The following is a 17,207-nucleotide window of genomic DNA, read 5'->3' as shown; positions in this document are numbered from 1 at the left end:
CCAGATGTGACACACACAAAGTTTCAAACATTTCAGCCATGAGAGGAAAGTCTGCGGAAATTGACAACTTAAGAGCTGCTTAAAATAGAAGAAAAATCAACTAAAACACTAGGGAAAGTACATTTTGTTCAAGGGTCATTCAGTTCAGTTCAGCAGCAGCTCCATATCTCTAGATATGCTAAACATGTTAAACACGAATGTTAATGTCTTTGTAGCCACCATGCAGCTATAAAGACACACACACTTTCTTTTTTACACAAATAGTTACCTTCAGGCATAACAATGGCAGCTCATGTGACCCATTGTACAAACTGCACTTTAAGATAGGATAGTTCTCACCCCCCACCTCTTACAACCTCTTACAATTATACATCAGGTTTTCAGTACCAAAGGGAAATGAGCTTTGAATTTCATTTTGCAATTAAATATATTTTACTGGGAGGCCCAAGAGAATTATCAGAGGGCTGTGGGGGAACACGTAACCACTAATCTGCTTTGTTCGTTTTCAGAAATCCATTGTTTGGAGGACATTCTTGTGAAAAGGAACACCCACTTTCCCCCACTCTCTCCATAAATGTGATTTGCCAGGAGAGCTCTGACTCTGCCCCATAGATTATTCTTGTACTGTAATCAGAGCATGTTATCACTGATGCATGATCTTAAAATGGAGTCTATTGGTGGTGGTGCAAATGGAGGATTTAGTTGCTTTCTTTCCAATCAATTCCCCCAGTTTTTCTGATATCCCTTTATCCAGACTAGTCTCCCATTCTTTAAGATAGATCAATTTATAGCAAATTCCTTAGACTATGAGCATCAATTTTTTCATAGAATGCTCCTGGTCAGAACTGTTTTGAACCTGGTGGAATTTCTACCATATTTTTTTCTCAATCGAGATGCAAAAAGCTGTGGATACAGGGCAGATAGGACTCCTTGGATTCCCATCTCATTCTGTACTTTCTCTAGACTACATGTTGTTCTAAAGAACTACCCTATGGAACACCAGTATTAACCCATAATACAGAGGTTTTCAGATCTACCCTAGGCTTGGGATGAGGGAGACAGATTCCATCTTGAGAGTTCTCTAGATTCACTCTTCTGGAGGCATAGGCTGGTGACACTAATGTTCTGGCAGGTGATTTGGAAGGGTCCCAGACAAATTCCATCTCATTGGTGCTGCCATTGACAGGACCAGCATTTTCTCTAGAAAATTCTGACTTCCTCATGTTATGTGGAAAAGAGTAGCTGTTTCCATGGAAATTCCATGTCAGCAATCTCTGTTGGCTCTGCTTTTAGGTTGTAATTTGCAACAAACATGGAGCACTATCTGTGCTAAAATTAGCTTATTTTTGCATTATTTGCTCGATTTACTCAATACATGTACAATATATAACCCGATTATTTATTTATTTACATGAGTGTCTCTTAACAGAATGTCATTTCTAGTCCCCCCACAAACTCACTGAAGTTCCTAGCTACTGCTTGCAATGAAGTGTTAATCTCGCCATCCTCCGAAAAAATTAACATGAAGCTAAGAACAGGCACTTAATCATTTTGCTTTGTCTATTCAGATTGCAAATTCACTGGAACAGTGGCCTTGTCTTCACATGTATCTGCAAAGTGCCAAGTGCACTATCGGCATGATTTAAGTAATGATACATTCAAAAATCAGTTAATTATGGGGATGGCTTGATTCTAATAATACCGATGCTCTAAAAGATATTCTGTTGTGTATTTATTGTGTGCCGTTATTATATGCATGATATATATTAAAAGGGTCACTAGGAAACATTAAGCTTTTTTTTTTTTTTGGTGATAGAGAAGACCCCACCCCCGTCAATTATTTCAAAGATTAAGGGTAGGTGTCTACCCAGGAATTAGACAACCATGCTGGCCCGTGCCAGCCAACTCAGGCTCCTGGGGCTGGAGTTGCAGGGCTGTTTCATTGCTATGTGTGCTAGGACTGGAGCCTGGGCTCTAAGACCCTGCGAGGTTGGGGTCTCACTAACCTGAACCCAAGTCGGCTAACACAGGAAAGTTGTGGGGGGTTCTGTGCTATGTAGACAGACCCTTAGACTTCCCTCACAATTTCTAATATGCACCTAGGGTCCTTCTGCATCATGGGAGCTACCTGCAGTTCTACATGATTATGTCCTTGTAAAGTAACTCTTAAAAACAAACAAAAAGCTTGTTTATGTCTCAGAATGAGCACAGTACACTGGCTCATCCCTCCTTCCTTCTGGTTCCCATCCTGGAAAAATGCAGGGTATCACAATCCTAATTTAATTTAACTTTCACAAGACTGAAATATTTGCTCATGAAAACAGTCTGGTGCAAACCTGTGAAAAAGCTTTTTTATCAAGAACACTGCAATGAACTTAAGACCGCATGGGCTTGGGTCATAAAGAGGAAACACAAATGTTTACTGGGGCACATTTTTGGTGATCGATTCTGCTTTGTGGCTACTACCCAAACTGCCGGCTTTACAGCTGCTCCATCATTCATGGATTTCACAAATACCTAAAACGGAGTGGAATCCCTTAGACTATCTGGCTCCTAAAGTCAAGGACAGAGCAAACAGATGCACACAATCAGAGGGAGGAGGAAAAAGCTAAAAGGAAGAATGCTATTGCACTGGCTCAAATGGTTTTTGACTCACAGCTGTCATTATCACAGGCTACTGGAAGAGCAGCAACTTCTTTGCACAAAAGCCTTCAAGTGGGGCAGAAGAGTAAACATAATAAAAAAATCAAAAGAAAATGATGCTATGTTCCTTCTTTCCCTCAATTCTATTTACAGAGGATTTCATGCTGCAATGACAATGGCTGTGCTGTTTCTATCACAGTATAAATGTGGAATGATTTAGTCTCTCGAGGGGGAATATTAAATTCCAAACTGGATCAGTGTGGTGAAACATGCAGTGTGTTTTTGTTTACTTAGAACTAACAATTACAAGATACTCAAGTGATTAGCATATTAACTTTTCCAGGCAAAGTACACATGGAAACAGGATATAGAGTTTGTTTAGCTTGTCACTGGAGCATTTTACCAATTCTGGTGACTGCGTATTGACTGCAGTTAGAAAATGACTGCTATATCCAGTGCAAAAAGTTGGCTGGTGTACAGTTTGGGAATGACAGCAGCCATGGGAAGAATACTATTGTGATTCTGTGCATAGCACTCACTGGGACCAATTTACGTAGCTTTGTATTTTATTTGTTAGTGGCCTTTATTAGCAAATAATTTAAATCTACTTCTCGCACAAAAGAGCACTCCAAGGAGTGAAGCTGTGAGCACGCAAACCAGCTGAGGCTTGCCTTTTTACAGCATTCCCTCCTTCTCTTGGATGGGAGAGATGAGGACATTTGTTGCATTCACGTTATGTACAACGGTTTTGAAATTATTAGAATAACTAGAAAATGCTTTCTATAAACTAGACCACATGCCTGATTGTAAATGAAATGAAATGTTGCTCTCTAATAATACCACACACTTGTGCACATGTCTCGAGACTTGATCGTTGCAGTTTCCAAATCTGTATCCACAGTGACAAGGATGGAGAAATTTTTTAGCTTCAGTTACCCATAATGGCAGGTTAACTGGTGCAGAATAGTGACAGTGCAACAAATGCTGGCCTCAACCTGATCTCAAAATTCACATGTATTTCTGGAGCTAAAGCAACAGTGTTTTCCCTTCTGGGCTCTTCCAAGGAATTCCATTCAGACTGGCATGAACACAAACTGAACCCGAGATACATATAATGCAAGTAATTACACTTTTAAATACCACCATTTTCTGAATCCTTCTTTTGATGGATTCCATAGAGAAACCACCATAAAAAGGTCTGTTTTCAGAATTAGGTACCAAGCAATAAGACACACATAAAATCCTGTGCCTAATTTGTGTGTAATTACCATTGTTTTCTCCTGTTGTATTCTAAGGGTTTGCAGTTCCTCACCCCAAAACTGTCATATTGCATTTCAAAATAGAACCAGGCATACTATTTGCATTTTTTCAATACAAAATGAAAATTGGCACGGTGATAGGGCCAGAGAAGGAGGTAGGACATGTGTTTGTGTGTAAGAGAAACTAGGGAACAGGAAGAGGCAAGGACACAGCCCTCAAAAGTCATATGACTTTGAGATGGAAAAGACCAGGGACTAGTCCATCCCTCGGTCAATAGAAGATTACTCCCTACAATACTTTTCCGACTGTTTCGTCCACTCTAGTTTTATAACCCCTGAGCAATGGGATTTCCACCATTTCTCTTGGAAGACTACTCCAGTCTAAAACCTCAATGTCTGGAAGTTTTTCCTGATACCATGCCTCAATCTTGCATTTCTTATTTTCATCCCACTGCTTTTTGTTATACACATCCCAAGTAATTCCTCTCTCTCTCTCTCTCTCTTAGTATTTACATCCTTTTAAGTATCAGTAGACTGTTATGTCCCCTCTAATCCATTGCTTAGCCAAGCTACACATAGTTAGCTGTCTTCATGTTCTGAATAGGGTTAAAGAAGAGAGTTCTGTGCTGTGAGAGCCATCCTTTGCACTTGGGGGACCCACGCAGGTTTCTGAGTGCACCCATGTCCCACCCTTTTTTCCTTTCTATTTCTTCACATTTGGAGTCAACACTGGACATTACCTGGAACTGTGCACTGATGCTGGGGGGTTTCTTCTTCTTATGGAGGTGGAGAAGAGACTTTGTAATACGATCGTGCAGTGTCAGGTTCGTCAGGTGCTTGAGAGATTTCACCTCCAACAAGTGCTGCCAAAAAAACCCAAAGCAAACCAAGAGAGTTTTTATACAAAAATAACATTGGTTAGATGTGGCCCAATTTCTCCCACTGTATCCCCACTCCTGCTATTCCACAGGGCTCCTTCTGGGTACCAACGCTATGCAATGTCCCCTGGAAATAGCAAGGGAACAATTCACAATTGGGAATTTTTATGGTAGCCACTAGGCTGGGCATTGTACAGATGTATATAAAACCCCTGCTCCAAAGAGCTTGTGAGTTGCTGCCTGCATTCATCTCACTTATAGCGTCTGTATCCCACATTGTAAGGCAATAAATGAGTATCTGTATTGTGAGCCTCTTGACTGTGTAAAACACCAGTCAGGAAAGAGACATTAATTAGTATGAAGTGGTGGTCTCCAATATAAGTTGTTAAGTCCTGGCAAACAAGAAAGGCCCATCGACACCAGACGGACTATTGTGGAACATTAAACAGGACAGAAGATTTTGTTGCTCTGATCCCCCCGTTTCTCCCCCCAAAGAAAGATGAGCCATGGAAGTGGATTCCTCCATCAGCTGAGTTTGCAGCCCACAGCATATGAGAGGAGGGAATACAAATCCCTAACAAGAAGGAACAGGATCTCTACGCTGTTTGGACTTTGGAGGCAAGATTTTCTAGGCATAAGCAACGGAACCCCAGTTAGCCCTAAAGGACACATACAGCTTGTTATAGCTTATTATAGAAGCTTCTATTACCTTTAGAAACTTAAGATTGTCACACATTTACCTGCTTTAACCGTGAAAATAACTTATTTTCTTCTTAATAAATCTGTATGTAGTTTACTATAGGATTGGCTACAAGCATTGTCTTTGGTCTGAGATCTAAGGTGCAATTGACCAGGGGTAAGTGACTAGTCCTTTGGGACTGGAAGTAACTTGAATTTTGCTGTGATTCTTAGTATAAGGGATCATCTATCACAAAGGCATGCTCACCTGAATGGCAAGACAGATCAAAGTACCCAAGTGGAGTGTCTTATTCCATGTTAAGGCTGTTCTAGTGCCTGAGGAGTTTACACTTAATAATTGGTTGGTGAAATCTAAGTATAGAACTCACAACCAATGTAGGGTTTGTGCCCTGGTTCTCAACAGTCTTCCCTAAGGTGGGTACTCACACTCTTGAGCCACTGCAGGACAGTATAACATATAGTGAGAGAAAAGCATTATTAAAAATTAAGAATGATAATCAGTATAATTTAGTGTCTAATTCAAGGTGCACATTTTCAGCAATCAAGTTAAAGCACCTTCCTGGGAGAAACGATCACTTTACAATGTAGTTCAGAAATGCTAGGGGTGAGGCCCAGATTCCCAAAATGTGCTCTATGGCAGTGGGTGCCAGCCTTTCCTCTGTCGTGGCACACCTTGATACCTTTAATTATTTTGAGGCACACCACCATATAGTCTCTCTCATGAATATTCATGAGCCAATCCAGAGCTCTTCAAGTAGTTTTTCAAAGAATTCCGTGGCACACCTGCTCAGGCCTGACGGTACCCCAGTGTGCCACGGCACCCCGGCTGAGAAATACTGCCCTATAGATATCCTCCATCACTGTGAGAGGTGTGGCTTGTGGAAACGATGTACTCCAACTTGCTTTGCTCCATCTTGATCAAAGGCATCCCCCATTGGCATCTACCCTGTACTGCACGATCTGACGGTATGCTGAGATGACATATTATATTGCCAACTGGCAACGGGGACAGGCTCAGCTTACTCAACTCAGACAGCACAGCTGTGACTACCGCAGCAGCCAGACTCTTTTACTAGAACACAGATGCAACCCCCGTGTGCCTGGGAAGTTGCTAATGGGATCTGTAACTGTGTAAAGTTTGGGTACTCCATCTATCCATCAATACACAGCTGTCTCTTGCATCTGCAGATAAACTGAAACATGCACACCACAAGGAGTTTTAACTTTTGCCAATTATCGTAAGGAGGTATTAATCAGAAAGCATAATTTTGACCATTGCAAAATGTATTACATACATAAAAGCAAATGAGCTTGTGCTGTGCACTTGGACATAACTAGCAAGCATTGGCTTCATTCATTTGAATAAGAAACTGTTGATGGAAGACATGTGTTTTCCTCTGGTTTAGGTCAGAACTTTCAGAGAGAGAGAGAGAGAGAGAGAGAGAGAGAGGGAAACACTCAAATGACTTTTTTCCTTGCTTGAAATACACAAATAAAAAAAAATTAGCAGATTTTAGTTGGAGTGAGTTAGTTTAGTTAGAGATGAAAAACGTAGTTCAAGTCCATCCCCTTGAAGTAGACTGTCCCCAAACCAGATAGTTAATGGATACTTCAATTAACCTAAATTTGCTAACCACCTACGCTTATTTAGGTATAATTTGGGATGCAAAAGAGCAGCATCAGTACAGATTTTTCCTTTTGTTCCTATAGGAGAAGCAACACTTGATTATTTGTTAGAAAATATGGATTGCCCTCTTCAAATTACAGCACTTACATTGCTTCTTCTGTTAAGACCTCTGCATCAGAATACTGCCCTACCACATAACAACTCAGCCCTTGCCATCAGATAAAGTCTGTTCTCTCTCCACATTATTGTAGTTTAGTACCATGCATTTTATTAACGGAGACTGCTCACTATACCGAATGATCCTTGATGGGTTTGTGTTTCAGTATACCAGCCACATGAGATAAAGTGAAACCATTTAATTCCACAATCTGTCTAGAACAGGAGTCAACAAAACGAAAGGAGAAGTCTTGTATTTAAAAATTATGCACCCTCAAAAGTACTTTTTGTTGCTCATTTTTAACTAAATATAATTCTTATTTAAAGACACACAGCACAAACGGTACATTCTTTTATCAAAGCAGTGTCAATAACGACCATATAATGCTATAATTATGCCAGTGATAAACAGTGGCTCTCTTCTCATCTTATGTCTTCAGGCACAATAAGTACTGCCAGAAAATAAAGGAAACAGCAGGAATGTTAAAATACACCTTAAATAGAATGGAAATCACCAATTAAATACTGCAGTCTAATATTGTAATTAGCTAATTATAAAAAATTTCCTAGAAAAGGAAACCACCAGGAAAGTGGATGGCCTGAAAAGTGCTCTGTATACCAAATACGAAAATTGATTTAGTGATCCCTGGACATTTTCAGTTTAGAGACTTAATTGAAGTGGGCCCAGGTAACAAACATGCAGCCATTAACCCTTGTGGCGATACTTTGTCTTTGTTGGCTTTCTTTTAACGACACAAAATGAAGGCTAAAAAAAGATAGCTAGCAGCATCTGAGCAGGAAGGAAGCCAAAGTCTGCACAGCTCTCTTCCAGAATAAATGACTACCACGGTCACCGAGAACTCTGCTAACTTTCATTTATGTAAAATAAAGAATAACCTCAAACAGATCGGGCTGGAGTTGATTTGAAGAGCTCTCATATTACCACAGCAATGTGGTAAACCACACTTGAAAAATTCCCTTTGAACTGGCACCTTCCTCAAATTGACAAAGTATGTATTAAACACAGGTTAAGATTTACCGGCAGTGCATACAGTATATGTGCTCCCTTAGACACTCCAGGAACAAGAGAGGTAAACGTGTTTGTTTGCTCACCTTTGGGAGATTGGGTTTGGCTTTGAAGTGCTTGTTTCGCCTGCGGAGATAATAAAAGGGCCATATTAAGACAGGCATAAAGTTACCGAATGGGATTATGTATTTATTGCTGAGTTGTCATTTTAACCTCTCATGGCAGAAGCTGAGATTTCTCATTAGGAAGCCCTAATATCTTTGGCATTAGTGCCAATAGACAAAACACCCAAGTCAGAAACAACTGACACCATATGAGATAGTGAAAACCATTATTTAGTAGAATGGATACATACAAGTTAATGAAAAAGACCCTTCTCAAAGCACCTTAACAATGGTTTCCTGCAAGCTGCATAACTGCCAGGTTTAGTATGCATTCCACATACCCCTTTTCTCTATTCCTTAGCCTTCGTGTGTCTGTGAGAGGAGAGGGTGCAATAAAGGGGAAGGTGAATCCACTCAAAAATCTGGATTATTACAGATCGTAAGTAACGGGGTAGTTGGAAGTTTGTGCAGAACAGCAAGAGGGGATATGTAGGGAACAGATTCACCCACCCGCTTTAACACACGACACTCAGTACCTTACCTCTAGCTACTCTGGCAGCCTCTTCCTGAAACCCTTGATGAAGCTGTACTATAAATCACCAACATTGGTTAAGAAAGGGCCAGCCCAGCCTCTCATATTGAAGTAGATCATCTCCAGATCTATTCAGTGACACAGTAAGTGGCATATCGCTTGATCTTAGCACTTCTTCCCCCTTCCCTATCCCTGTCACTACAAATGTAGGCCTGCTCTTCCAGTGGGAAGAACACCACAGTGGAGACAAGAGGTGCGATCAGCTCAGAGTGATAACAGGCTGAACAAGTCATGTTTACAACATACTTCTACAATATATCCAAGTCTTAGAATGCCCAAGTTCAGCTGGAACTCAGCCTTTTAGGATAGCACCATATTGTAGTGCTGAGTTCTCTTGCCCTGGCTGTTGACATTTTGTTATTACCCATGCAGCTCAGTGCACTCTAGCAGTGAGGCCAAAGACCACTCCTTTTATACTAACATGAGAATGCCATGGGCCCTCTCCAGCAGCTTGCTGTTCGTTGAATTAACAAAGATCCCATCTTTGTCTAGGAAGGAGTTAGGACTAGAGAGTCGGCCTTGTCGGATTCCCATCCTGCCAGTCCAGCCAACTCCATAGGTATCGCTGAAATGAGAGACAGGTCAGTCACCACGTGCATTTTCCAAACACATCAATACTTGGTTTTTGAACAAAAGAAAGCTTTGAAAATAGTTATTACAATTGCTGAAAAGTTCTAAATTAGGAGACTATAAAATCATACAATTAGAAGAAGCCAATCACAATTTTTCCCCTTCACCATTAATTCACTCCCACACAAGTTCACAATGGCATATGCAAAACCACGTAGTTTTTTCACTTAGTCACACTTCAAAGTATTTTTAGAATAAAATATTTATAAAACAAGATGCCATCATCATTTGGGTGAGCAGGCGCACAATACCCTATAGTTCTTTCATTCGCAAAGGGATACTCCTGATCAGTAGATAATTATACATCCCTAGAAGCACTTTGGTAAAGAGCTTAGAATTCAGCTGAGTTCTCTGCTGCAGAGAATGATATTCTTTAAGACTTTTGGTGATGCCATGAAATGAGAGATGAGTCTGGTGTCCACGTTTCACTGTCATTCCAATCATGGAAGATGATGGGGAAGAAAGCAAAATGCCCATCATCATCTTGGGGAAAAGAGGTGTTACAAGCTCAAGACCTTAACCCCAACATGGTCAGTCTGCCACAAAAAGAATCACCAAACTGCATCCAGCTCTAAACTGGCAAACAAAGGACTACCTATGCAATTTTTCCTGGTCTGTTACAGAGCAGAAAATATTCTACTGCCAGGCACATGTGCCTTTAAGCTTCTGGAGTACATGACCTAAAGTCCCCGCTTTAAATAAAGTGGCAATAATGTATTGTTACGTTTGGAAGTCTGACTGCCAGAGCCAGATCCTTGGTAACGAGGAAGGAAAACAGATGATGAAGTGCTGCATCAAAAAGATAATTAGAGAAGAAAGTGAACAGCATCAGCTGCCTCATGCCCCAAATCCTGAAGGCCCTGGAGCAATATGCCACCAACCTACTGAATACGATTGCCATGTCACCAAATCCCGGTTCCTTTTAAAACCAGCCTCTACTTTCCCAATTCCCCCAATTGCTGGGCAGGATCCTGGGGGAGATCTAATTGCAGGATCTTGAATTGACTGATGCCTCTCAGAGAGGAAGGAGATGGCACATCCAGCTCTAATGAGCACTCTCTTATTCTCCTTCCCATTGGAACTGCTTGAAAGAGCCCATGTGCTCCTCTTGGCCACTGGTTGATAGGAGAGGTTAGCAGGGCCTCTTCTGGGTCTGCAGTGAGAGCACCCCAGAGCAAGTGACAGAAGTTGGTGGGGAGTGGGGAATGGCCATTAGTGGGAGGAGCAGATAGATGAGTGCATCTGGCAGTAGCAATCGGACCTATAGGCAGAGGGACCATCTCTCAGCACTGCCGTCTAGCTCCTAAAAGTTTTGCTCTAAAGTCTGCCAGCCTGGGATTTACGTAAAGAAGCTCCATGGCCCCTAGCTGTTGGGAGCTGTTGGGAGGTAGTCTACCTGGGATGGATCCTGGAATTCGCTGGCTGCAATGCATCCTTTGCAGGCCCTGGCTGGGGAAGGTGAGCCTGGCAGATCCTTATGCTGCTACAAAAACACAGATCCTGGCAGCAGGATGGACAGAAAGACCCTGGTGGATGAGGCAATCAGACCAGAATTGAGAATGGGCGCCATCTTTCTTCCTTATGCCCCTTGAAAGAACAGCCGCTATACTGAAGCTGGTGATCAGATATGGGGAATTTGATCTGTGTGGAGGTGGCAAATAGAATGAAGGCAACTGAAGCACGGAGCCAAAATCATCTTAGGGCTTTGTCCAGATGAACGGTTAGGGCATGGCAAGCTGAGATGTAGATGTACAGTGCACCTGCCAGCAGCCACTAACTGTTCACGTGGACCCAGCTACTGCACACTAAAGCTCCCTAGTGTGCCCGGACATACTCCTGTTTCAAAGTGGAGTAGGTTAGTGTGCACCAGGGAACTTTTAGTGCAGAGTAGTATAGTCCACATGGACAGTTTGTGCACAGCATACTAGTGCACTGTAGATTTACAACCCAGCTTGCTGTGCACTATTTATCTAGACAGCCTGAGAGCAGAAGACTAGCCCACTCATTGCAGAGAAGGGAAACCCTACGCAGAACTACTAAGTCTCTCCAGAAGGAGGTGCAAGAGTGATACTGGGAATGAAGCCCAGGTGCTTGAACACGGAACTGCAAACTATAACTATTGGACTTTTTCTTCATTTTGTACTTAAACTGTTTAACCTAGAGTTACTACAATCCTATCGACCATCACTCATCTTACTTAACCATTTCCCTGCCATGACAGGGGCCTCAGGCACTGGTGCACCTCAGTCCCCTCCTGTTCTCTGCTTGTGGTACATAAAAGTCTAGTCTCCTGTGGGCTGTAATACTTTGGTCCAGTTTTAGTGGTTGGGTTTAGTGTCTGGGTGGCATTGGTGGCCTGTGACATTCAGGAGGTCAGACTAGCTATCTGGTGGTCCTTTCTAGCCTTAAACTCTAAGGCTAAGCATGGTGTCTGGCCTTTGAACCCTTTAGATTGAGACAGCACATGGTTACAAAGGAAATCTCCATCCAGTTTGTGAAGAGAATTTTAAATTACATTAAAAGAGAAAAGAAACTTACTGTAACTGTGGCTCTTAGCGATGCGATGCAGACGTGTACCCCACTTAGGTGTGTGCGTGCCCGCTGTGCCGGAGCTGGAGACCTTTGCCTAACAGTACCTGTAGGAGGCAGCATTTGAGCCTCATTGCCATAGCCCCTCCGCACTCTGACTCCCCATAGCTCCTTCACACTGAACAGTCAGAGACTGGACTCTGATACAGAGGGGATGGAGGGCGGGTCGTGGAGCACGTCTGCATCACATCTCGAAGAACTGCAGTTACAGTAAGTAACTGTTTCCCCTTCTTTGAGTAGATGCAGCCGTGTATTCCACTGAGGTGATTCACAAGCAGTACCCACAGGGGGTGGGGCTTAGAGACTTTTTAAATAAGGACTGGAGGACTGCCTTCCCAACGCATGCATCTGCTCTGGATGCTGCTGTAATGGGGTGATGGTTCCTAAACGTATGCATTGACGACCATGTGGCAGCCCTGCAAGTGTCCAACACTGAGACATCACTTAGAACGCCATTGATGTAGCTTGTGCGCTCGCAGAACAAGCTCGTACCCACTGAGGGGCAGGGTCGAAGCTATTTCACGTAAAGCCTTAATACAGGATGTTATCCACTTAGAGAGCATCTGAAGAGACTGCCTCTCCCTTCATACAGCCCACAGATGAAGTGAAGCACAGAAAGGTAGTCCTATCCAGGTAGGAGACTAGACATCATATGACATCCAATGTGTGAAGGCGCTGCTTCTCAGGGGACGAATGCAGCTTAGAAAAGAACACAGGAAAATGTATTACCTGGTTCAAATGACACAGAGACCACATTAGACACAAATTTTGAGTGCGGTCGCAACGTCATTGTATCTTTGGAGAACTGCTTGTAAGGAGGCTCTGCCATCAAAGCCTGCAACCCACAGACTCTCCCTGAGGATGTTCTCATCACCAGGAATGCAGTTTTTTGACACAAGAGAAGAAAGGGATAAGGTGGCACAGGCTTGAATGGAGGTCTCATCAGAGTCACTAAGACCTTGTTAAAATCCCACAAAGGAATCACTTCTTCCACCGGCAGATGGAGACAAAGAATTCCTTTTAAGAATATTGCTACCATGGCATTGGGAAATACTGGTCTCCCAAATATGGGCAGATGAAACATTGAGATTGCCGCTAGATGCACCTTCAAGGAACTAAACATAAAATCTGGTGACTGAAGATGCATCAAGCACTCCAACATGTCCTGGATGCAAACCAGTCACCTGAACTCCGCGGGCCAATGACCACATTGAATGAAAACCGCTTCCATTTTGCTGAATATGACATTCTGGTAAAGGGCATTCTACTATTGAGTAGGACCAGTTGAACAGCTATGACAGGGGGGCCACACGGTGAGATGCAGGGAGTTGAGAGTGGGATGCAAAGTGCAACCATGATTCTCCATGAGCAGGTCAGGATGGAGAGAAACGGATTTGGGAGGTGAATCGACAATGCAAGAAGACTGAAAAACAAACACTGCCTTGGCCACACCAGGGCAACGAAGATGAGCATAACCTGATCTGCTTTCAGCTCGAGGATGGCCTGGGGTATGATTGGGATCAGAGGAAAAGCATATAAGAGAGTCGACTGCCAACTGAGGTGGAAGGCGTTGGTCACGGAGCCCAGACTGAAGCCCCCTAGAGCAGAAGAACCAACATTTCCTGTTATCCCCTATAGCAAACAGGTTGATCGTTGGGAAGACCCACACAGCGAAGTTGATTCGCAGAACACTGGACTTTAGGGGCCACTTGAGACTCAGTCCTGGAGCACAAGCCACTGAGGTCAACGGTGGCCTCCAATCTGACAGAGGCCTCAGTGCCGAAACAGGCCTGGTGGCCTGCTCGAGAAGGTGCTGCTGCTTTAGGTGAAGGTCTCTAGCCACCTGTATCCATTGAACAAATTAAACACTACTCTTTGACATGAGCCTCACCTAAGCAGAGCAAGATCCTTGTGTGAGGGTCATTGTTAGGAATCACCTCCCCCACGCAACAGACAGTGTTTGGACACTGGCAAGGGCATCACCAGGGAAAATAACCTAATCCTAATGCTAAGGATACTAACTATTTTTCTATAACTAGAACAACTAGAGCTCCGACTCCAGCCACAGGCGGTAAGAAGGAATTGAGGGGAGGTTGAGGTGGCACTGCCTCAGATAGCCAGGAAGGGGCTATAGCCATGATGTGCAAGTGCCACTTCGTATATGTATTGGTAGGCAAAATTCTCCAGCTTCGGTGCTCTGAGTGCGCCCACAGCTAAGTGAAATACATGGCTGAATCTACTCAGAGAAGAAACTAAAATTTCCTTTATGGGAACTTTAATTCTTTGTGAAAACATATCAACAATAGCATATACACCAGCAACCTCTGTCCTTTGGGGGTTAATGATTTCACAAAGCAAAAAGTCTGTTTTAAGAGAGAGACTGATCTACAGCTGTCCTTTTCACGTTTCTTAAACCACTAATGAATATAAAACAGTTTCTGTTGTACTGAAAATAAAGCCATCCTGACTGGCTTTAGTTAGTGATATCCTGGTTTTCATTATTTAGGGGCTGCTTCAGGCTGTTTTAGGACATGCCATCTTGCTTCTGCTTCAGTGAGCTTTTTTCCCTCTAGCTGCCATAGTATGCATGTGGAACCCACAAAACCACTTCTTTGGAGGAGAGTTGAAGGATGTGGATTGATCAGAAAGCCCCTCTGCAGCTACTTCCTGCATGATGTCACTGCTTAGATCTGCATTCAAAATAATGCCTCAGACTACACTGCAGAAATGTATCTACAGCCTACTCTTATCAACAGCCATATGGTAAGAGAGTGTATTTAAGAAGGAACTCCTGGCTTTAATTTAACTCCAGAAAAATATTTAATGCCTCACACATTAAGTATCAGAAAGCCCTGACACTATAATCTGAAGGGAAGAATGATTGTTTTAAGTTTGTACATCTTAGTTAAAAACAGACTTTTAATTAATCATGTGTGGCAAAGCTCTCTCTCTACCGCAGTGGGTTCAGCATTTTCTTCTAGCAGTAGGTCAGGGAATTGCTTCACCCTTTAATGGTCTTCCACTTTCTAGTGGTGGGGAAGGGTAATGCAGCCTCTCTAAAGTGGCCACTCCCTGCTGGCTCCCGGTCCTGGCTCTGGTTCTCATGGGCCCTTGCCTCTTCGCTGGGGCTCTTGCCCCTCCAGCGAATGGCCAGTAAGGCATGGGGGAGGGGGGGGGACCTGGTCCCATCCTCGACTCCGGGCCCCAACCCAGGGTCCCTACAAGTAGAAGCCTCATGCTGTGGCTTCAGGAAAGCTGCTAGCTTCCCTGGGTTACTTCCCCGTGCCCCTTGACTTAATGTCTGTACGCTGCTCAGACAGGGGACCTTCCTGGCCTTCTTGCCAAGGGAAGGCTCTTGACCCCTGACAGCCCCACTGGGCGTGGTAGAGCCAAACCAAATGTCCAGCTCTATCTTCCCCGTCTGGCAGGGTCTTTTCCCTCAGGCCTCCAGGCCTGGGAAAGGTCCTTTGCCCTCTTTGGGTGGGTTTTCCCTCCCCCAGTCTCTGTACTGCAGGGATTTCTCCTGCCAGCGTTCTGCTCCTTCTCCGTAACTCTCCTGGTTTCTGACAGCGTCTTGCCTGCTCACACACTCTGGTAGCTCACCTCACTCCCACAACTCCAGCCACACCCTTCGATTGGTTCCAGCTAGGGGGAGTGGTAGATACCTTGGAAGGTAGGGATAGGATACAGAAGGACCTAAACAAACTGGAGGATTGGGCCAAAAGAAATCTGATGAGGTTCAACAAGGACAAGTGCAGAGTCCTGCACCCAGGACGGAAGAATCCCATGCACAGCTACAGACTGGGGACCGACGAGCTAGGCAGCAGTTCTGCAGAAAAGGACCTGGGGGTAACAGTGGATAAGAAGCTGGATATGAGTCAGCAGTGTGCCCTGATTGCCAAGAAGGCTAATAGCATATTGGGCTGCATTAGTAGGAGCATTGCCAGCAGATCACGGGAAGCGATCATTCCCCTCTATTCGGCATTGGTGAGGCCGCATTTGGAGTATTGTGTCCAGTTTTGGGCCCCCCACTACAACAAGGATGTGGAGAAGTTAGAGAGAGTCCAGCGGAGGGCAACCAAAATGATTAGGGGGCTGGAGCACAAGACTTATGAGGAGAGGCTGAGGGCACTAGGCTTGTTTAGTCTGCAGAAGAGAAGAATGAGGGGGGATTTGATAGCAGCCTTTAACTACCTGAAAGGGGATTCCAGGGAGGATGGAGCTAGGCTGTTCTCAGTGGTGGCAGATGACAGAACAAGGAGCAACGGTCTCAAGTTGCAGTGGGGGAGGTCTAGGTTGGATATTAGGAAAAAGTTTGTCACTAGGAGGGTGGTGAAGCACTGGAATGGGTTACCTAGGGAGGTGGTGGAATCTCCATCTTTAGAGGTTTTTAAACTGCGGCTTGACAAAATCCTCGCTGGGATTATTTAGCTGAGGTTAGTCCTGCTCTGAGCAGGGAGTTGGACTAGATACCTCCTGAGGTCCCTTCCAATTCTATGATTCTATAATTAACCGGGAGTAACCCCTGCTCAGCTACCAGGGGAAAAGGGACTTGCTGAGCCTGGGGCTGATATATTGGCCTTCTAGCCCCCTCTGGTAGTCATCTAGTTTGACCCTGTCACGCATGTTACACCGCGCCCCCTCAGTATAGTGTTTGGTTTATTATCATTTAGCAGATTATCTTTATTTTTGTAGACACACTTTTATATGTGATAATTGTTAAAATTACATTAAAAACCTGTTCAACTTTATTACAATTTATAATATTCATGAAATATAACAGACATTTGCCTTCAACACAAAATCAACTGCAGTTACTGATATTAAAAGCAGATGCATATTTAGACATGGCGGAAGTCTATTTTTATTTCCTTTCATATGTGTGACAGATAATATCAATGTTTATTTTTATTATGTTTATTGATCATTGTAGATGGACTATTTTTTGTCAGTCTGTGTGTGTGCAGTAAAATTGACGTTTACCAACAATTACCACTAAAAAT

At 43.5% G+C, this 17,207-nt stretch overlaps 1 protein-coding gene across 3 annotated transcripts in view; it reads right to left on the bottom strand.

Annotated features, from left to right (window-relative positions):
• Positions 1–17,207, bottom strand: part of MYO9A (myosin IXA) — a 372,546-nt gene that overhangs the window by 48,520 nt on the left and 306,819 nt on the right. For all 3 annotated transcript variants that reach the window (XM_067555993.1, XM_067555992.1, XM_067555994.1), the window contains exons 18-20: positions 9,407–9,550; positions 8,376–8,415; positions 4,643–4,765 (exon numbers count right to left, since the gene is read on the bottom strand). In XM_067555993.1, the coding sequence (XP_067412094.1) occupies positions 4,643–4,765; positions 8,376–8,415; positions 9,407–9,550 (307 nt within the window). The remainder of the gene's footprint in view (positions 1–4,642; positions 4,766–8,375; positions 8,416–9,406; positions 9,551–17,207) is intronic.

Source organism: Emydura macquarii, unplaced genomic scaffold (genome assembly GCF_026122565.2).
Source record: "Emydura macquarii macquarii isolate MOO-44397 ecotype Brisbane River unplaced genomic scaffold, CSIRO-AGI_Emac_v2 contig_1644, whole genome shotgun sequence".
NCBI classification, from domain to species: domain Eukaryota; kingdom Metazoa; phylum Chordata; order Testudines; family Chelidae; genus Emydura; species Emydura macquarii.
Note: the sequence above shows the minus strand (reverse complement) of the source record. Positions and strands in the feature narration are given on the sequence as shown.